This window comes from Triplophysa dalaica, chromosome 15 (assembly GCF_015846415.1).
Source record: "Triplophysa dalaica isolate WHDGS20190420 chromosome 15, ASM1584641v1, whole genome shotgun sequence".
Taxonomy (NCBI): Eukaryota; Metazoa; Chordata; class Actinopteri; order Cypriniformes; family Nemacheilidae; genus Triplophysa; species Triplophysa dalaica.
Window position 1 is genome coordinate 12,297,190 of NC_079556.1, and position 22,112 is coordinate 12,319,301.

General features: G+C 38.1%; 1 protein-coding gene across 6 annotated transcripts in view; it reads right to left on the bottom strand.

The window, feature by feature from the left end:
- kidins220a (kinase D-interacting substrate 220a) overlaps positions 1-22,112 on the bottom strand; it is a 52,068-nt gene continuing 29,956 nt past the window's right edge. For 4 of the 6 annotated variants that reach the window (XM_056767962.1, XM_056767964.1, XM_056767963.1 and 1 more), the window contains 9 exons: positions 17,035-17,213; positions 13,843-14,075; positions 12,738-12,848; positions 12,195-12,251; positions 9,308-9,337; positions 6,250-6,387; positions 4,629-4,727; positions 3,564-3,794; positions 1-1,622 (listed from right to left, as the gene is read on the bottom strand). In XM_056767962.1, coding sequence (XP_056623940.1) covers positions 561-1,622; positions 3,564-3,794; positions 4,629-4,727; positions 6,250-6,387; positions 9,308-9,337; positions 12,195-12,251; positions 12,738-12,848; positions 13,843-14,075; positions 17,035-17,213 — 2,140 coding nt within the window. In that variant the 3' untranslated portion in view covers positions 1-560. The remainder of the gene's footprint in view (positions 1,623-3,563; positions 3,795-4,628; positions 4,728-6,249; positions 6,388-9,307; positions 9,338-12,194; positions 12,252-12,737; positions 12,849-13,842; positions 14,076-17,034; positions 17,214-22,112) is intronic. The other 2 variants (XM_056767961.1, XM_056767965.1) reach the window with 2 other exon arrangements.

The window sequence follows — 22,112 nt, forward strand, 5'->3', positions numbered from 1 at the left end:
GTTGAAAATGTTTATTGTGAGAAAACATGGCAACACTTAGCACACACACATATCATGTCTCACAAAAGCCTATAACATTTCTTCCATCAATGTAACACTAATGTTTACAAATCAAGTAAATGATCATAAACACTACAAGTTGAAAAGCTATTAGAATACCTGAATAAACAACAAGTGTTTAATCGCAAATAAATAACAGCGTTCACAATACCAATCACAGCAAAAAACATTATCTACGTGTGGTTAAATCCCCACTCTACTTGATGATTTTAATATAACGGATCAATCCAGACTACATGTTTAGTGTTAGCAACAGAGCATGAAATAACAGCTTTTCCACTAAACAGCTTCACAACCTTCCTGCTTTTTTAATACCGCTACAATATGTTTATCACTCCCAATCCAGTACATTTAGGAACACTTTTAAAATGATTTGGAGTCTACGTGCTAATTGTGAAAAGAATGAAAATCAAGTTATGAGAACTACACAGTTTTGCTTAGTGCTTTCAGCTTCCACAATGACTGTATTCTTCGGTGGCTGGATGAACAACAGTAGACTCTTAAAGGACGCTTTCTCGTTCTTCAGCGGCATCAGTAGCAGGGCCGGCGGATGTGGCTCTCTTCAGGTGGATTCCACGCAGGTTCTGATTGGTCAGCGGGTTGGCCTCGGTGCTGGAACCCGGAGATATGATGATAGAAGGGGAGTCGGTGGTGCTGTGCGTCTCCGGCGGCAGCATGGACTGCTGGCTGCTGTTATTGATGTTATTGTTGTGTGCAGTATTATCAGGTGAGCAGTTAAAGTTACTCACAGCTGAAGCAGGCCAGCTCTCCTCAGGGCTGCTGGCTAGTAGGCTGCTCTCAGATGGAGCGTCGGAGCAAATAGACATCCGGGCCTCGTCTTGTAGGTTACTCAGCCTGTGCGGTAGGATGCGCTTCTTTACCGGGCTCTCCAGAACCAGCTCGATCAGATGTGCGTCCTCCTCTTTCTTCTCACTGGACTTCTTCTCCTGGGCTGTTTCTTTGTCTTCATCTTGTAGGGAGCGATCCAATGAGCTCCTGCTAGACCTCACTCCAGAATCAGATGACTTCTTGTCCAATATGATGTCAAAGGTTTTTCTTTTAGAAACAATACCTAAATCTTGTTCTGCAGCCCAGGCTTCGTCTTTTAAGAGCGGAGTGGCGTCTGTTTCCTCATCCCCTGATTCCTCCTCTTCATCGCTGGGCACACTGTGGTAGATCGGTCCATGACCTTTGGTTTTGCGTCTTTGGACTTTAGAGACAGATCCATGGTCTGACTTCTCATCTTCCTCTGTTATGGGATCTAGCAGGTTATCAGGGGCAGAGGAATGGTCCATCACACTTTCTCCAGGTTTGGAGACCTTGTTTATAAAGGGTCTGCGCACCTCCTGCTCTCTTTCCTTTGTGTTTTCATCAGAGCTCGACGGGGCTTGAGCGGGACTATCTCGGCCAGCAGCGGAGATTTCCAGATGGGCCATGTGGGAGATGTACTCCTGGTAGGCATTGGTATACTCTGCCTGCTGCTTGTCGGTGAGCCTACAGATGTCATTGGAAGATTCCTGAGAGTTCAAACTGGATATACTGGACGCCCTGTGACTGTTGGCCTAAAAGAAAAGATGAGGTCAATGATATTGAGCCTTTAGCTCATAAACGACACTAATCCAGAAGCACTTCCTGTTTTAGTTTGTAGCACTACACAAATGTTAGAACAAAATGCAACCAACAGAACTTCATAATTTTAGTTGAAATAAATATATGTGAAATAAAAAAACTAAAGGAGGAAGCACTTATAGAACTTTTTATGTTTACATCTTGCAAAATGGTCTATAGATGACAAATTTAGGTGAGATTGATTGTTTAGTAGCAAGCACACAATTAGATATTTAAGGGACAGGTAACATCAAAAAAATACTTCTTTAAATAAATACATAAAAATTAGGGCTGTCAAACGATCAATCGCATTCAGAATAAAAGTTTGTGTACAGAATATATGTCTTTATACGTTGCACATCATTTTGTATTTATTAACACACGCATATGTTTAAGAAAAATATAAAAAGAAATTAACATTTATATAAAATTTAAGTTATTGGTGAATACAAATTACTACATGCAAATATTTCCTTAATATATGCATGTATGTGTATGTGTTTATAAATACAAAATTAATATGCACCATAAACAGACATTTATTTTGGAAACAAAAACTTTTGTTCTGGATGTGATGTGGTGGTTTGACAGCCCTAATACAAATACAAATCTACTCACTCAAGCACAGTTATTTTTTTTGTAGAACATGAACATTTAAAAAGGAGTTCTTAAGCAGGATGTCCAGGCTGTTTTTTTACCATACAGCAAAAGTGGATGGTGATGACTATTATTCAAGCTCAGAATATACAAAAAGCAGAAAAAAGTATTTTGTATGTCTCGTGCATTGCGTTCTGCAACCTTATTAAGCCATATGATAGTTTTGTGTGGGAAACAGACGAAAATGTAGGTTGATATTCAACCTCAAATCTAATTTACGCTTCTGCATGTTAAAACTTGGCACGTGTGTAATACACATGGGAAATTCTGTTTGCATACAAAAGCGCTGCAAACAGACACCATGGATATAGAAGAGAACACTTTTCTGAACATCCAAAGAAGCTGATATGAGCGTTGGGTTGGCAGAGATGAGATTTTTTACACCATCTACACTGGAGGAGAGCGATGCAACAAGAGACAACACAACATAATCTTCCTTTTTTTAATTTTTTACACCGTCCACACCGGATGCGTCCCAATGCGACGTGATAAATATTGTCTTTTGTGCATTGTGCCGCTTGTGTCTGGTGTGGACATGGTGTGAGTTCACTTTAAAAATCTCTCTGCTGCTAATAATCAGCTTTTAATGAATAGTGTTAAATAATAAGACATCAAATATGTGGTTCTGTCCTATGGATCTCCAGGAATCAAATTAAGAACCGCTGGAATTTGTGACTCCTTTTTTTGAGTTTTTATGCCAGAATGTATGCAAAAGAAATGAGTAGATACTGAAAGAATTTTCATTTTCGAGTAAACTCTATTTAGAGAAATCAACACAGAGCGATCTTTACCGCTAACATCAATGATGCTAATCTAAACCATTATGAGCTCTTGCTTGTGTGTAGCAATATGCAGTGACACCTTGCAAAGTGTTAACAGATGAGTGCAGAAATACCTATCTCTGTGTGATAGAGAGCTAGTGTTTGTGTGTGTGGTCAGCTCCTCACTTCCTCTGCCCATCCAGGTCAGAAAACACTCCGTTTCTCACCCAGCAAACCACGTGCTATTTTTATTTTGATGAGACACTTCTGAAAGCAGAAGCTACGAGTTTAAAAAACTGCAACGGTGGAGTAAACAACAAAACCCGTTTATTTCCTTTGTTTCCGAGCACGCATATGTTTGTGTTTGCCTCAGTGTTTAATTACCGTCTTCGCCTGGTGTGCACCTGTGTTTATCTATACACCGTACTTCACAGTTGACCAGCTGAACGTATTTGTGCGCACAGCAATACCACTCACCAGCCAGTGGGCACCGTGTTGCCTGGGAGGCTCCTCGAGTCCAACGCTGCTGAGCTCTTCAAAGCTCAGGTTGAGGCTGTACGAGAAGTTTTCAGGGTTTATGGTAACATCTCGTGGTGCTTCAGAGGGTCTCCGAGGTTCGCGTTGAGTCAACACGCTGCCGCTCTGCTCGCTGCACGCCACCGATTCATCACGCAACAGCTGGCTCTCAATTTGACGCTGCTCTAGAACCTACGACACACAACCACAGCGCAAATATGGCGATAGTTATTATATCCATAGAAAGAGTGAATTTTCATTCATTACGGGCGTAGATTAATGAAGCATATAATGTAGTTATTGTTTCTATACATATTGCACAAATGTAAATGTATCATCATAAAATATCTTTCAAGTCATGCTCTATTTTCAAGCTTTATTACCACATAATAACCACATAAATCGGCCATAAATTGGTGACTTAGTCTGTGTGTTATACACTTACAATGGAAGTGAATGGGCCAAGTACTTCCCCCACTTTAATTGGATTGATTTACACTTTTTTGACTTTTTATTTTTAACCCTCAATTTTCTTTACTAGACTAATGATACCAACAATTTTAAACAACATGGACACAATTTCAAAAAGAAAAAACATCTCATTCCTCACTATGGCCTTCACGGGAGAAACAGAATAGCCAAAGTACTATGTGAAACTTTTGAGGCATGCCAATATTACGACTAGCCCCAAGTCGTTCCATTTGGACTTGTTTCCAGCCTAAAGAATGCCACTTTCTTGTGAACGTCAAGCTATTCAGATCTTCAAGTGGACACCGAGCTCCCACTGACAATAACCCTCCTTCATCCAGAAAGCAGCCATCTTGGACCAGATGGCTGCCTGCTTGTTGGCAACACAACATTCGTTTGTATAAGCGCAAATGGAAATCAACACGGCTACATGTGTTCCTTATTTCAACTGCATCCAGCCTACTTCACTATAGACAGAAAGCACTAACTCCATTAAAACCATACAAGGATGTCACGTATAATAAGAACCAAGTATGTACGATTAAAAACAAATCTTACCATGGTCCTAAAAAGATGCCAGTCTCCAAAGTTCATGTTCATCTCATTCTTCAGCTCATCGAGGTTGCACTGAGACAGAACCCGACCGTTCACGTTGGCCTAGATTTAGGATTTAAAAAAATTGTTTAGTAACAACAACACTAATAAACTGATCTCAGCATCTCTTGTCATATACTAAGGAAAACAACTTGGTACTTGGTGCGTGATGGTATGTTAGAGGGTGAACGCAAGCAAACTTTTACAACAATGGAGATATTTAAGCATGCAGACCGATGCCGCACAGCTGGCAGGTTGACTAATGGATGTCTAATGGAGACATCAGAAATGTCACTGCATCCTTCAGATGGTGTCCAATGGAAAGAAAGCCCTTATTGTCAAACCTCTGCGTGCGCCACATGGAGCTGATAAAGCAAGTCTTTTCCAATAGATGAAAGGCTATTTACAGAGATGGATGAATTTACCACACCCTGTGTTTGGTTCCTCTGTCTGTTTACACAACTGTGTGTTGGCATGTTTCACTAATAGGGTTTAAAATAGTTCAACAAAAATCGGAAAATATTTTTTTTAAATTGTCAATACAAATATTACAACCATTACTTCTGATATTATTTAGAGATGCACCAATGTATCGGCAAATAATCAGTATTGATTGATTAAAGCTATTTTTCACACAGTTGGCTTACAGTCGATAGTTCAAAAACAGCTGACGATCAGGGCTGATATAGCCTGTCAATCAAAGGCGAACATTATAATGTATTAAAGTTTTGCTCTGTATATAGAAAATGTTAAGAAACATCATTAGTTTTATATTTAATATTAATAGTCATAATATGAATTAATAACATTCAGAGAGTTCAGAAATATTAATTTAATCTTCAGAATCGGTATATGCAAATATCACTTTGAAAAGTTGGCTATCAGTATAGATGAAGAAATTTTGTATTGTGCATCTCTAATACTATAACCATCATAAATTATTATTAATTTTTAAATTTTATATATTATAATTGTATATAATATGATATATTATTATTAATATTAAATAATAAATAACCTACTGTATTTACTATTAATAAATCAATTTATTAAATTGTAAATTTAGTAACTAAAGATTATTTTAAAGAAATAACCCTTAACAACATCAGAATTAAACTTTTTTATTTAATTTGAATTAATTTTGCTCAGTGGGGTCTAGTTTGGAACCAAAGGTTAGTGTGTATCGATGAAGAAATTTTGTAACGTGCATCTCCAATATTATTACCATCATAAATTATTATTAAAATTGTTAAATGATATAAAATATAATTTTATAAAATATAGTATATTATTTTTATTATTATTAATATTAATATTAATAAAGAAATAACCTACTGTAATTACTATTAATAAATACATTTTTTTAAATTGTAAATTCAGTAACTAAAGATTATTTTACAGCAATAACATTTAAAAACATCAAAATTAAACTTTTTTTATTTCATTTGAATTCATTTTGCTCAGTGGGGTCTAGTTTGGAACCAAAGGTTAGTGTGTACAAAAAAACTGTAAATTTTACTGTCACTGGGTTGGGACCCTTTTATATAGCACCTGTAGAAGTAGTGATGGCTGTTGTGCTTCTTACCTTTTTGACCGTGTTGATGTACTCTTCTAGCAAACATGGGTCCAAACCCTGGATCGTTTTGAGCTTCTCACATACTGCATTGATGCTCAGAGAACCCAGGAGGACCACTGGACCACCGTAAACCCCCGCAACAGAGCCCTACACACATATAACAGTTACCCATTCCATAAATTAACAATGCATTCTGGGATAGCAAGACATGAGCACTATGCAAGAAAGGTGTAAAAGCAGGGCAGTGATGTTTTGTCAGCAGCATGCGCCTTATACAGAAGCAAAGCAAGCAAACATCATCACAGTGGAGTACATGATGGAGGCCTGTTGCATGTGGATATTATAAAAGTGTGTTTAATGTATAAAGCTGTTTGAATGCTACTCTTTCTATGCAACCATCTCTTTAAACTACAGACTGTTATTTCTCGTTCACCAACATGGAAAATAAAGGGGCTTAAGTAGGTGTGCAGCACGTTAAAAATAGAAAGAGGGCATTTGTCACTTCCAGTGTAGTAGACAACTTCATTGAGAACAATAGATGCGGTCTAGTTTTGTGTTGATGTTTAAACTGGTCTGTTAGTCAGTGGTTAGGTGACCCAGTTTGCTTCGGAGTAACGGTTGATCTTTGGTCGGTGTACTGATGTCATTAGACCTGTTGTGGTCAGCTCACTCGATTCATTTGTATACTCTATGTGGTCCTGTAGAAGTGACACTATAACTGAAATTCTCTAGACCTGCAAAGTTGTTCTACATAGGATGCAATGTAGACGACAGGGTCATGTATGTGGGTCAGGCTGTTTAGGAAACATTTATTGTGACGTGTAGCCAGAGAGATTTACGTATTTTAATGTGACTTTACTCTGACTTTAAAGTGAGCTAAACTGTATTTAAGACACTATACGGAATACATTTTCGGGAACATGAACCCTTAACCTTGTTGTTTCTAGCACCATGTTCACCAGTTGAGCTACAGGGACAGAAAGCTAACTATAGATTCATAATTTTCCCAATTTACACAATGTAAAATTTACAGTGTTTAATCTTTTATGACATAGTTATGCCCAAGAAATTAAGGTAGTAAAGACACAATGAACCCTATATACCCTTCTGGTCCAGGTTTACATTTATTAATTTAGCCAAACCTTATGACTTATAAATAAAAGAGCATTTAATAATTGGTGAAATGTTTATGGAGCAATGAGGAGATTTTAGTGGCATCTAGATGTGAAGTTGCAAATTGACCTATCGCTAAGCCCATCCCCTAAAACGCAGATGAGCCAATGGCAGCGGAGTATCAGATAAACAAGGACCGGAACTCGTCAAATTTGAGGTTTCAGCGCCATAGGAGAAGCATTGTTAAGTCTCTAATCGTTTTTACGCCGTTAAAACGGTAAAGTTAGCGAGTCCATGCTAACATACAAACCTAAATAGCTAACTGTTCTCACGTCACGTCATGTTCATTGTAGGTAGAAAACATATAAACGAAGGTCTATATGTCATTGCCTCTCCATATTACACTGGTTAAATGTAAATGGGTTTAATCTTACTCTGCGGTACATGAACAGTGTTGTCATTAACAATCATGTCGATCCGCTTCTCCCATTGCATTGTGATCTGTAAACCCTTACTTGTGTCAATTGTGCAAAATATGTAAAAACAAACTCTTGGGAACAGACTTTCACACTTTCAGCTCGCATTGCAAGACATTTAAGAACTCCATTTTTTTTCTGAGTTTGCGACAGTATCTAAGGGGGTGCGGCTTAGCGATTGGTCAATTACAACCAATGCCTCACTCCACCTCTCCTTTTTGTAGCACTACGGTGGCTAATACAGGACAAAGATGTCGTCATGTTTGTCTGTTTTGGGCTACTGTAGATACAACATGGTGAATTCCATGCAATGAGAAATTGCTCATTTTACATTAATAAAAACAAACGCTTCATTATGTAAGGTCTTTATACACATCTAAACACATAGTTATGTATATTATATTGTATTTCAGTCAATATATCCTTCTAAATATCATACACAACACCTTTAAGGTTTGCCAGATTTTTTAATTTCAGTAAAATCAAATCCTAATGCTACTCCATACAATGACACTTCAGAAAAACTGTGTGATTCTAACAGCTTGGGGTGGCCATTTTGAATTCCTTATCCACCAAATGATGTCCACCAACACTGTTTTCCAGAGTCTGGTGTATGAAAAAGCCCAGATGTGAATCCCTTTTTCCCAATCGAATTGAAAAGCTGTGACCGAGACCCCATTACCTAAAATCAGTGCCTGACCTTACAGATGTTCATGTGTCTGAACGACAGCGCATCATTTTATGTCATGAAACTCAGTGGAGAACATGGCGTGAGAACCCAAGTGCAGGCACAGACAGGACAAGGCAGATGAAGGGGTTAACGGATTTATTAAATGATAACAGGGCTATAAAACACAAAACAAAACCCACGCGGGGGAAAACAGGACAGGAATCTATAACCTTAACAGGAAACACTGACTAACTAAGACTACAAAAACAAACACTGGAAATACAAACACTAAACTTACACTTACTATGACAAGTGTGATAAACACGACCAGACACGGGCAAGGAACAGTCAAAACAGCATACAGGGTATCATATACAATGAACGCGCACAGGACAATGAAACATGAGGACTCTTTATAGGGGAAACAAACAGAGGATGGTAACGAGCAACAGGTGCTGGGGATTAGCACTCAGGGAAAGCTGACGAGGAACGAGATGTAGGGAACAATGACGAGACACGAGAAAGATCACTCAATCTCACACAAAACCATAGGTTATGCCATGACTCCACTCAAACAACAAGAATAAACATGACATGATAGTGGAATCATGACAATTTTATCCACGTGCCAAATTCTAGCGAAGACTTTAGGAAAGACCACATTACAGTTTTGTCAGTTTTGAAAGTATATTCATAGCACATGCCGATGCAGTGTTCAAATACCCTCATAGCTTTGGCCACACGGTGTATTTAAATACCACAATAAAAAGAACTGGCTGTTCTTTCTCAAGGGTTTAAAGGTTTGTACCTGTTTCATTCTGCAGGGTTGGGATTTTATCTGGAAGTGAAAAAGGAGAGAGGAGGGAATTAGGTCACATGCTTAAATTATAGATATTCATTCAATCAATCAAACTGACATAACGCAAATAACATCATTTTCATTAAGAATGTGCAAAAGTGAAACCACGTTTTATTACAGTAAATGTGTTACCATATGTGGTTACTGTAGTTAAATCATGGCTAATTTGTGATAAATGTGGTTTTAAGGTAGAGTTCACCCAAAAATGAAGATTCTGTCATTATCTACTCACCTTTTAGTCATTTCAAACCTTTATGATTTTCTTTCTTTTAAAGAATGTTGGTAACCCATTGGTACCCGCATTGACCTGGTTTTGGGTCCATACAATACAAGTGAAAGGGTTACCCCCGCTGTTCGGTTACCATTCTTGATTTTTGGGTGAACTCCATCTCTTTAACTCTATAAACTTTAATATAGTAGTTTTTGGAGGTTTTATTTGTAATTAAACAATGTACATTTTTGAAAGGGTATTTTTAAAATCAATTGTCTCTGAACAACTAGCTAACTTGAATGACTAGTCAGTCTTAAGGAAGCCCTGTGAAATGTAGCTGGTTTTGGTTCATCCTGAACCAAAGGTGCTTCTTCGACTAGTATACCTCATCAACTAGTCATTTATCGACAGTTTAAAAACCATCTCATGGCATCCCACCTGCATAGATTTCACAGTTATTTGATCAAGCCAAATCAACACATTTTGGAGAAACGACATAAAAATGGAAATACAGGCACACAGAAAGGGAAAATGGTCAAACAGAGAGAACTCAGACTTTAACAACTTCATGTTGGGGAATTTTTTTTGGCATAAATAGAGCGAGGGGCCGGGATCGAGGAAACAGACGTGCTCGCTGAAGGAAGCGTCTCTCTGTGCTGATAAGAGCTGCCTTCTTCAGCACACCATTTCTACACTGCTAATGCTAATCCATACAACCTCTGATGGCCGTGGCTTTCACATGACACAAAACAAAGCAATGATGGAGGACAGACCAGAGGGCCAGTCAAATGAGGGAGTCCAGAACGAACGAAACAACAGAGATGAATGGGGGTGGAATATGAAAAGTGAATGCAGTGGGAAACACGCACACAAATCCAGACAGTGTGGAAGAGAAATAAGTACAGGAATGAAGAATATGTAGGAAATGATCAAAGATATGCATATAGGCAGGCGCACACACAGTATGTGTGAACAAAACACCCATTCAGCAAAATTACATGTTCCCCACCTCTTGTGTGTTTGATTGTGTTTTTTTAAGCTTCTTTTAATCATCACCATGATTAAAACCATTCCTCAAATTTTTTACCAAATAAGTCTGTGGACTCCATCTAAATCTGATTATAGATTTTTAGATAGGGATGCATGAAGTGGTGTACAGTAATACTCAAAGGGAAGGTACATATACAGCCATATAAAAATTGTGTCATCATTTACTCGCCCTCGAGTTGTTCCAAATCTCTATACATTTCTTTGTTGTGATGAACACCGAGATAAATGTTTGGAAGAATGCTTGGCCTCGATTGAAGAATGCTTGGTTTTGCTTGGCCACCATCGATTACCATAGTAGGAAAAATGACAATGGTATTGCCTCAACTGCTTTCCAACATTCTTCAAAATATCTTCTTTTGTGTTCAACAGAACAAAGACATTTTTAAGCAAATTTTCATTGCTCAAGTAATTTTGATGCTGTATGATACAAAATCGGAGACTACATTAAATGCGTGACTTTGACTGTAAAAAACACCAAATCAAAAATAAATTCTGTTACATTGGTCATTCTAACATCATAGTACTTTGTAACTTTGCTACCACTATGGCACACAAGAATATCATACACATTATACCATGTGTCATGCCGGAATAACATGGATCATAAGACGTTGTAAAAACTTGTGCAGCTTAAGTACATGTTGTAGTATAGTAATGGGAGACATACCAAGAACATTTTGAAATATATGTCAATTATTTCAATTGAATAAAAGTCAGCATTTTAATCACATTTTATGCATATAATAAAAACAAATACATTCATTTAAATAGAATTCAGAATTAAAAGCATTTTCACCAGCAATCTCAAACCTTTGGACTTGGAATTAAACCTGCTTTATACTGTTTTAAACACACTTTTCTCCATTACTGGTATTGGCCATTAAAAATTATATTATAAACCATAACTGGCAAGACTGTAAATGACATTAATGATGGCTTATTTAAATTTAAACGGTGAACAGTATATTTTTCTTCAACTCAAAGTTTTAAAAGAAATGTTCCGATGCTTGATTAACGGTGTTGCATGTAAAAATCTGAACCCTTTGGTTTTAGTTTTTGGCTGTAACAAACAAAACAGTATAGAGTTATAATATTGGCCATCAAATCTGTTATCACCTATAACACGAAAATAATTATCTTACAATCAGCATCAGCCAGAATTCCCACATCGACGCATCGCTACCCATAAGTGTGAATGACCGTGATATATTCACATGTGCTGCAGCAAAGACGCTTTACTGCATTAATGAGCTTCATTCACCCCCTAAAGTTTTAACTAATTGACTTCTTTACCCAGGCACACTGCCAATTATCAACTTTCAATGCACTTAACTCACTTTCAAAGTCAAATGTGTGAAAAGTCAAAAAGCAAAAGAGGTGCAATGATCCAGAAGTAGAGAATTATTCACTAGCGTCGGGCACTTATAGGAAAGCTATTGTTATAGCCCCACTTGAGATTCAAGTGTCACATGCCGCTAGGATCATGTGTGTAAATGTTTGAGTGTCACAACAAAACGCTTTACTGCATATCGTATCTACACATATATACATAACCAAACACACTTCTTAAGTTACCATAGAGGGGGATGTAGGAGAGGGAAGACCCTCGCTGGAGTCTTCTCTGATTACATCCTGATGAAGGGACACAGTATGGATGACAGAAGAACCAGATGATAAAAGAGTTTAAGAACACACACACACACACAAAAACTTTAGTATGGACATTTAGTGAGGGCAGGGGAGATGGTTGACATGGACGAAAGTGACAGATGTGAATCATGAATGGTGTTCCAAACGCTGCTGCTATTTCTAACACTTCCTGTGCAAAACACAAGCCAATCATAACAATGGTTGCTTAAATACGATGCCATATATCAACAGTAGCAATAATTTAACATTTTAACTTGAACTTTGTTTCAAGTAAAAAGTCTAATACTCAATAGCGGTTTATAAAGTCATAAAGAATTTGAAACAAAGAATGTCAACTGATCCCCTAAGACAATATTGTCATTTGCACTAAGCATAAAAAGTATATGCCTGCCTGCTTCACAGTTAGTTGTGTACTTACTAGTCCTTACAAGTTTGGTACTTACAAGTACCTACTAGCTGTGTACTTACTAGTCCCATGTTGGGGTCCTTATGAAGTTTAGTAGGTGGACGTGAGTGGGCATGATGGGGGTTGCCAGGGTAATGTCGGGGCAGGTGATACACATGATGAGGAAAATAGGGCTATAGAGATGGAGAGAAAGATGATTATCAGGAATCAATTAAATGAAGAACAGAGAAGGGTTTGTGTCACATGAAATAAAGCATGAAATAAAAACACCCATGACCGCACATAAATAGGTGGACTGCTTGAAAAGACTGGGATACATGTCAGAAATGCCAATATCATGAATATTTTGATGATCTTTTAATGAATTTTAATTGCTTGTATAGTTTTCTAGAAACGGCAGTTTCACATCTCATTCCAGCGCCACACCTGGTTCTCTTGTAAACTCTTTTTAAAAAATGCTGAAAGATTAGACAGTTATTTCAGTGAATTAGTCCTTTTGAAAGGTTTGGTTCTTTTGATCTGTTTTAATAAAACGATTTAAAATACTGATTTGTTCATAAGGACCCTAGATGACGTTTAAATTACTTAAGAAAGAAAAAATAAAGATGTTGATAAATATTGCAATACTTTTTTAGCATATGCATTGTTGCATATAAATAAAAAAATATAGTTCTTAATTATGTTTGTATATAATGTATTTAAAATTTGTCTTTCATTTTTAAACAATTATTAGTGGTGTCAAATCGATTAATTGTGAATAATCGATTCCAAAATAAATGTTTGTTTATATAATATATGTGTGTGGGGTGTGTATGTATAAATGCACAAACATGTGTATACATAACACATATTTACAAAAAATAAATAAATAAAATAATAACATATACATACCAGAGTTATTATAGTTCTGATTTGAGTTTTATTAATATTCAGTTTTCGTATATGCTTTTGTCATTTTATAATCTGTTTATTTGTCATGTTGTTATATAATATATATATATTTTTTTAAATATAACTAAAGTAAAAACTATATATATATATATTTTCTATGTACTATTTACATAATATTTTCTAAAAATGTGAATGTATGACTTTACTGTGCACTTACATGCTTATACAGGTAAATAATACAGGTATGTTTCAGTAACTCAGTAACCAGAGTCTCACCCGGTTGTAGAAGGGGTGTTGGGGACCAGTAAGCCCACTGAAGTAGCTGCTGTGGGGCTGGCTGGGCGACAACACACCACCAGTGGGGAAAGACCCAGTAAAAGAGCCTGTAGGAGAACACGCCAAAGACTGCTGCCCAAACACAGACTGAGGCCGAGCCGAAACATCTTGCAGGGGCATTGTGGGATAGCTGACTCCTCCAAGGTGCATCTGCTCTCTCGCATCTCGTACATCTGACAGATTGAAGGAGGAAAGGAGCAAGATAAAAAAGAAAAATAGAAGAAGAAAGTAAGATACGAATCTTGGCCAGCACTTTAAAGGCGTTCAGTTCCTCCCACTCAAAGGCGTCTTCAGCCAAACGAGGCATTTTTAGTAAGTTACATGTTAGAAAGGAAAGGCCTATGTGGTTTGATTTTCTGAGAAAAAATGTTGAGGATAAAGTTGAGTTTTCCCAATAAAAGGAGAACTACAAAGCATGTCAACTGGGAAAATGGCTTCCAGTGAAACTCTGTTAACTTTGACCTCAAATCTTGACAGAGCAAAATCATAAGAGAGGATTTATTTGGAGGGGAACGTTATTCTGAGTCAGCCAGGCAGACCAAAATAAGACTGGCTGGGTGACTCAGAAACAAGCTGCTCATCGAGCTTCCGTGATGTTTCATTTCGGAGATCATTTCCGTGATGTTTCACAATGGAGATCTTACTCATCTCTCTGTGCAAATAAAGGTTTCTTTGTCAAGCTGAGTCCATTGTCACATTGCACCAAACAACGTCTGCTGTCTCAAAGAACAGTGCAGATGACCGATCATGTGATCTGATAATATCAGCTCATACTCTTGCAATAAAACCTACTGCAATAAACCGAACAGGCATAAGACTTGTTGCTTTCCTATACATCAAGAATTACTAAACATTAAATATAACTTGTGTATTTACATTAAAATTACTTACATTAATGCAAATGATACTGCGTTCTGCAAACTTTAAAGTGATGGTTCAGCCAAAAATGAAAATTCTGTCATAATTTAGTCACCCTATTGTGATTTCAAACCTGAAGGGCTTTCTTTCTTCTGCAGAACACAAAAGAAGATATTTTGAAGAATGTCTATAACCGAACAGTGGTGGCAGTGATTGTCTTCTATTGTATGGAAACAAAACCGATACAAGTGACTGGCTGCCATCGCTGTTCAGTCAACAATTTTATTTAGAATATCTTCTGTTCTGTGCAAGAAAGAAACTCATACAGGTTTGACATGACAAGAAGGCGAGTAAATTATGACAGAATCTTCATTTTTGGGTGAATTTACAAGAAATGAACCCATGATCTTGATGTTAAAAGCTCATTTTGCTGTTGTTTGAGCTATAATGTACGTGCTATGTTAAGGGTTAACTTAAGACTGTGGTAGAGGTGTCGCATAATACCTATATTGACAACAACTGTGATATTGTGTTAAAGGAACCATACAGCGTTTTTAGGAGGATCCATTGACAGAAATGCAATATATTATGGTGTATAAAGACCTTACGTAATGAACCGTTCTGTTTGTAATACCTTAGAATAAGCTATTTATATCGAAAGATCGCGGGATCATGCGTGATCCGTATGGATCGTGCTCTCTGCATGTGACCCGCGGATTAACTGAAAGTTTATTCATCATTAAGAGTAAAACGTGCTTTCGCTCGCTCTCCAGTTTCAGCTCCAATGCGCATTCACTCGCTCTCTCAAATATCTGGACGAGTAAAATATCAAAGTGGTTCCAGATAAACAATGATGCTCAAAGCTGCTCCATCACACAGCTAACATTACAACAACAACATATCTTGGGATGTTAGTATGTCACTTACATACTGATCCGAATCAAAGCAATCTCCTCTGGGGTGATTTTAGACAATCTTTCTCTACAATGTCTTTCTTACTGGAAAGTATCTACATAGATATCTGTGAGTATCTGCTAAAAGCCTTAGTACCGCAGGTCCTAACGCGTCTCTGCTAGAAAGTCTTTAAAATATTAACGCAGGTCCAAGCTCCTGCCTGACTTTTATCCTTCTTTTTAAACCTAAAATCCACAAACCTTTTCTTTTATGTAAAACATAAGACATAACTTTTTCTACAGTCTTTCTAATGCCTGCAAAATCTCTTCCCTGCATCAACATGAGAATGGCCACCGTCATGTTTGGACTGAGCGATTCGTGGCAAATCTATAATACAACGCTAGTGGCCGCTGTTAATCAAAAACTGCTGCTTTAATGCTACACATATAATAACTTTGTAAATAATTCAGCGGCAGTATCCAGTTGACACTTCAACATAGTAGGTGTACACATATTGCACCTGTTTAACATTTTGGTATAAGACGCACAATGGATACAAATTATCTCTCTGTCTCTATGAGAGTATTTCAATGAATACATATGAAGAAAATCTTATTCATACGGTTTAGTACAATCTGCTTTCGTGTCAGTGCCCTTTTGTATGATTCACATTGTACAAATACATGCGATTTAGTCACCTTATAAAATAGTTACGAATTTGCGTGAGATCAGACTGGTAGTTTGTAGGGATTTAACAATATTACCAATTTCATGGTATCACAATAGCAAAATGATCTAGATATTATCGTGGTAACATGACTGTATGAAACGTAAAAATATAATAGATATTACCTCTGTCAAGGTTCAGCTGGTACAGTTTTATTATTTTATTAGTATATTATATAGTTTTAAGTCATTTGACCTATCTCGTACTATACATCATACCTCAAAGTAACATTTATGATTAGATGATAAAGAAAAGAGAACAGGATATGACATGGTTAAGTTGTACATCATTGCAAAGTTCAATAAATAAAAATAATAACACTTATGTTACTTTTTCCAAGTCTTAGTTTGTCTTTTTAAATATTGTAATAAATATTGTACCGCAAGCATTACACCAAGGTCTTACTGTAAACTGATATTTGGATATCCTTACATTCCTAGTAGTTTTGGGTTTGATTTTGAGAACAAAATAAAAATTTGATAAATATCACTGTAGTGGCAATATATCATAATATCTATTCCCCACTTGATATCGCAGTAATGTCATATAATATCCTGGAGTGAAAATAGTGTGTAATCTCTAGTCGGTAGCCATTACAATAAGCTTTGAAGTCTACCGTTCATTCTTATTTAGATAGCCATGTATGTATGTACCTGCGATGATCTCCCTTAGTTTGGGATCCAGGTTGACTGTGCACGGCAGAAACATCTCCACATCCCGAGCAGTAAGAACAGGTGTGTGTGAGGAGAGGAACACCTCAAAACTGCGAATATCACCATCAATCTCCAGCAGGGGCTCCACGTCTTTAGTGGTGGGGACGTTTTTAGAGATTCTGAAACAAAATGATACGTAATTTACATACGAAAAAATCTCTACAAGAGTCTCTACAGTCACTGAAACTGACAGAAATGCCCGTAAAATGCCCCTTGATGCAATAACTGTGATATTAATAATCATGGTACCTGTTGTGTTAATAGTACACATGATAAAATCATATATAATCCAGCACTAATATGGTTGATTTTTCAACAAAGTAGGTGCTGCTATTTGATCCATTACACATTTTACCTTACAAGCCACAAAGGTTTCAATCGCTTCCTCCAACTCAATATTTTATATGCAATTCATTGGTCAAAAGAAAAGAACACAACATAAACAAAATAAAATATGTATTTTACTGATAGCATTATTTTAGTAATTTTTTCAACAATTTCATATATATATATCGTTAATTTAATTATGAATTGTTTCGCCAAAGATACCGTGCAATGAAAGTCTGATATTGTTATATTGTAATGGTCACATTGCTTGAGTAGTAAGCAGATGTAAATCTACTCTAGGCTGTGGTAAGCTAGCTTACAAGTCACAAGCTCACACGTTTAGCTCTTGATATCTCTAAACATATGTGCTTTCTGCAGCACGACGTGAGGCCCTTTCAGATAAATGGTTTCCTTTCAAAATGTATTTTATTGAGCGTGGGAATCTATATCAAATAAATCTGAAGATTCGCTTCTGCTGAACGCAGACGTTTCGCGCACACCATATTTCTTCATATCTCCTCATCTGCCCTGCAGCCCACGTCTATGTCTCCCTGATAGGAAAGCCAGTGGAACGGTTATTCGTAATCTTCTTACTGGTCGGAGACGGGACACAATAGATTCTCTTTTTCTGTAATGATCAAGGGGCATTGAATAAACGCAGTGAGGTCACCGCTTGGCCTCATCCCATTTCACTGGTGCAAGTAATCCGATTTTTCTGGCTGAGAATTGGACATGCGAAGGATGATACGATGACGCTCAGATGACCTTTAGCCAAGGATGGACTAGGGACTTAAAAACCGGATCCAGGACATCAACTGGTCTATAACAAAACAATGTGGATAATTCCCCTCAATATTAGATATTTCTTTTTACTGCTGAACACAAAAGAAAATATTTTGAAGAACGTTGGTGACCAAACAACATTGATCGCCATTGACTTCCACTGTATGGACAAAACACCACTGTGTTCCACAGAAGAAAGAAAGTCATATAGTCACACAAGTTTTTGTCGAGGTCATTTCAACCAGGACGGGATGTTAAAGATGTAAATTCCAAAAAGGTCACAAAGACCATCGGAGTCTATTGCGCTTATCTTATCATCCTCGTATCTCGCATAAATACCGACAGTGACCAAACGACTCACAATTTCAGTCTAGAAATGTGTGCGCTTGAGGGCGAGTGAATGGCCGGGTGTGAGAGCAGATGTTGAAGTCATTGGACAAAGGCCCACACTGTGCTACAGCAGGCCCGTGTGTCAGCGGGCCAGGGCAGGATGCTGTGCTAACAGTCAGCTGACCTTCCACATGATGGACATTAGGTAAAAGTCTTACACTTAGGGTGGTGCTCAAGGACATGGCAAACCTAAAGATCAGCTTACAAACTTTAACATGCACAGGCCTTGCTCGGAGAAGGAATGAGCGAGAGAAGCGCCGTGTGCTGGTCAGAAGGGTTTGGTTCATTTCCCACGCACTGGATTAGGCAGAACTGGGCAGATTGTGTCTCTTCTGAAATCCAGCTGGGCTTGTTTATTTGTGTGTGTGTGTGCTCACAGACAAACAGGAGCCAGTGACAAGAGAGCGTCTCTAGAGAACCAACTTCCTCTGTCACAAGACAGTTATGCACACGTTCACCAAAGCAATTCCACTGCTCTCATTTGTTTTGAGAAAACCCGCCTTACTGAGAAATTACAGTGAAATGATTAGCATTTAAACAGCAGTGTGTCATATGATTCTGGTGCTTTAGTAAATTAAATGAAAACCATATTACTAACAATAAGGGAACTATATTTAACATAATTGAGATCTTTTTTATTTCGCTCCTTTTTTTCTTTAACCAAAATGAAAGAAAAATAATGTAACTGAACCAAATAAGGGATACATCTTTGAAATAAAATCTATTTTTGTTGTTAAGATTTAAGAATTACTTTTTTGAGTAATTCTAAATGTACAGTTTATTGAGAGTATCAGACTTTATTTTTTTTCATGGTCATCCCACTTATGTTTTTGTGAAAGGATAAGTTAACTTTATTATTTTGTGTTGTGACCAGATAAATAATTTTTGCTCTGCATCGCATCGTAGTGCACTGCACACTGCACAATAAAATTAAAGGGATAGTTCACCCAAAAATGGTTCTAAAAAATGTAGATTTTTTTTTTTTGAGTTTTTTTTGTCTAAATGGTTCCAAAAAGAATCTTTAACATCCAATGAACCTTTTTGTTTCACAAAAGGTTCTTTGCGGATAAAAAAAGGTTCTTCAGATTATGGGGCTGGAACTTCCGCTAAAGGCTGGCATACACTACAAGACTTTTAAAATCTAGACATCATACACTTGCAGACTTTTTGAACGTTTGCGTAGAAAATAATACATGATGAAATCTGCAGACTGACGCAGACTTTCTGCAACAACTCCAGACTGAAAATCTGGGCAAAAATTCAAAAAGTAAAAAGTATAGTTGTGTATTCCAGCCATAAATGGTTCTTTGTGGAACCAAAAATTGTTCTTCTATGGCATCGCTATGAATAACCTTTCAAGCACCTTTATTTTTAAAGGTTTACATCCCTGGGCTGGTAACTGAGAGGTAAATGTATGTTGGCCATTTTGTGCACTTGCTCAACCATTTATTCCAAAGATTTATTCTCACGAATAAGGAGAGCTAGAACAGACAAAGTTTTTAAGTGAATAATGAAACATTTCTTAAATTCTTTACACAAAGTTATAATTTTGTAATTCATTTTCATTATATGATGTTTCATTAACAAAGTTCGGGACGAGCACGTGCAGATAACTAACCCGGCTGGCTTTCCATAACCAATCTCACCAATCATCTTTTAGCCCGTGAGAAAACCCCTACAAATTTCACAGCATTTTCTATCTACATTTTCGCAGCATCCCTTCTCCAGCCAAACTCCGCACCATCAGCCTATTTTTACCACAGCATAACAGGGGGGAATGGGCACACACTGGACCCGGGCCCTCTCCCCGGACAAGATGCGGTCGTTCCAAGTTCGGAGGAACCACTGAGGTTAGGGCCCTCCCAAATACATATATCATATTTACATTATACATTTACATTTAGACATTTAGCAGACGCTTTTATCCAAAGCGACTTACAAAGAGTTTAGGAGCAATAAGCGATAGTTCATACAGGAGCCATAATACATTAGGTGCCAATACAAAGTTACTGGTTTCAACAAAAGCTAGACCACTACCTGTTGAAGGAAAGTTTTTTTTTTTTTTTCATCTGTTTGTCAAGTATTCACAGAAGAGATGGGTTTTAAGTAGTTTTTTAATTGTGAGAGATGTGGTTGAACGGACAGAGTTAGGAAGAATGTTCCACCAGGAAGGAGTTCTGAATGAGAAAGAACGGGAGAGCGATTTACTGCCCTTATGGGAAGGCAATACAAGCCGCCGGTGGTTTGCTGAACGCAGATATCTTGATGGGGTGTAGGAGTGCAGGAGAGTGTGGAAGTAAGCCGGTGCAGATCCAGTGATAGTCCTGTAGCAAGCATTAGTGACTTGAATCTGATACGGGCTTTAACCGGTAGCCAGTGAAGAGAGATGAAAAGGGGAGTCACGTGAGCCCTTTTGGGCTGTTGGAAGATGAGGCGTGCTGCTGCGTTCTGAACCAGCTGAAGTGGTTTGATAGCCTTTGCAGGAAGACCAGGAAGGAGAGCATTGCAGTAGTCCAACCTTGAGATTACCAGCGCCTGGACAAGGAGTTGTGCCGCATCTTCGTGAGATAGGGTCTGATCTTTCTAATGTTGAATAGGCCATATCGGCATGACCGTGTTGTCTTTGCAATGTGATCATTGAAGGACAGCTGTTCATCAAATATGACTCCGAGGTTCCTGACTGTTTTGGAATGGGTGATCGTGGTATTGCCAAGATGGATGTTGAAATCGTGTTGGACCGTAGGGTGTGCTGGAAACACGAGAAGTTCGGTCTTGGCAGGGTTCAGCTGGAGGTGATGGTCTTTCATCCAAGCTGAGATGTCCCCGAGGCAGGCTGTAATGCAAGCTGCTACAGTGGTATCATCTGGGTGAAACGAGACGTAGATCTGGGTGTCGTCGGCATAACAGTGATATGAGAAGCCATGTGCCTATATGATGGGTCCCAGTGATGTCGTGTAGATGGAAAAAAAAAGGCGGTCCAAGCACCGACCCCTGAGGGACCCCAGTGATCATGTGGTGAGCCGTAACGCTGCAGATAGGTCTAGCAGAATCAGGACCGAGGATTTAGATTCCGCCTTGGCTAGCCGCAGTGCTTCTGTGACCGATAGCAATGCCGTCTCAGTGGAGTGGTTTGTTTTGAAGCCAGACTGCTTTTCATCCAGAAGGTTATTCTGGAATAGGTAGGAAGACACCTGGTTGAAAGCTGCCCTTTCAAGTGTTTTTGCTATAAATGGGAGGAGAGAGACATGTCTGTAACTGTCGGGAGTAGAAGGGTCTAATGTTGGTTTCTTCAGTAGGGGCGTGACCTGGGCCTGTTTGAATGTGGATGGAAAAGTGCCGGTGAGCAGGGAGGTGTTGATGATGTGTGTGAGTGCAGGTGTGAGCGAGCTAGATATGTCCTGAAGGAGATCGGAGGGGATAGGGTCAAGGGGACAGGTGGTGGGGTGGCTGGAGAGAAGCCTGGTGACTTCAGTGTCCTTAAGTGGGGTGAAAGAGGAGAGTTCGATGGTTGAAGTGTG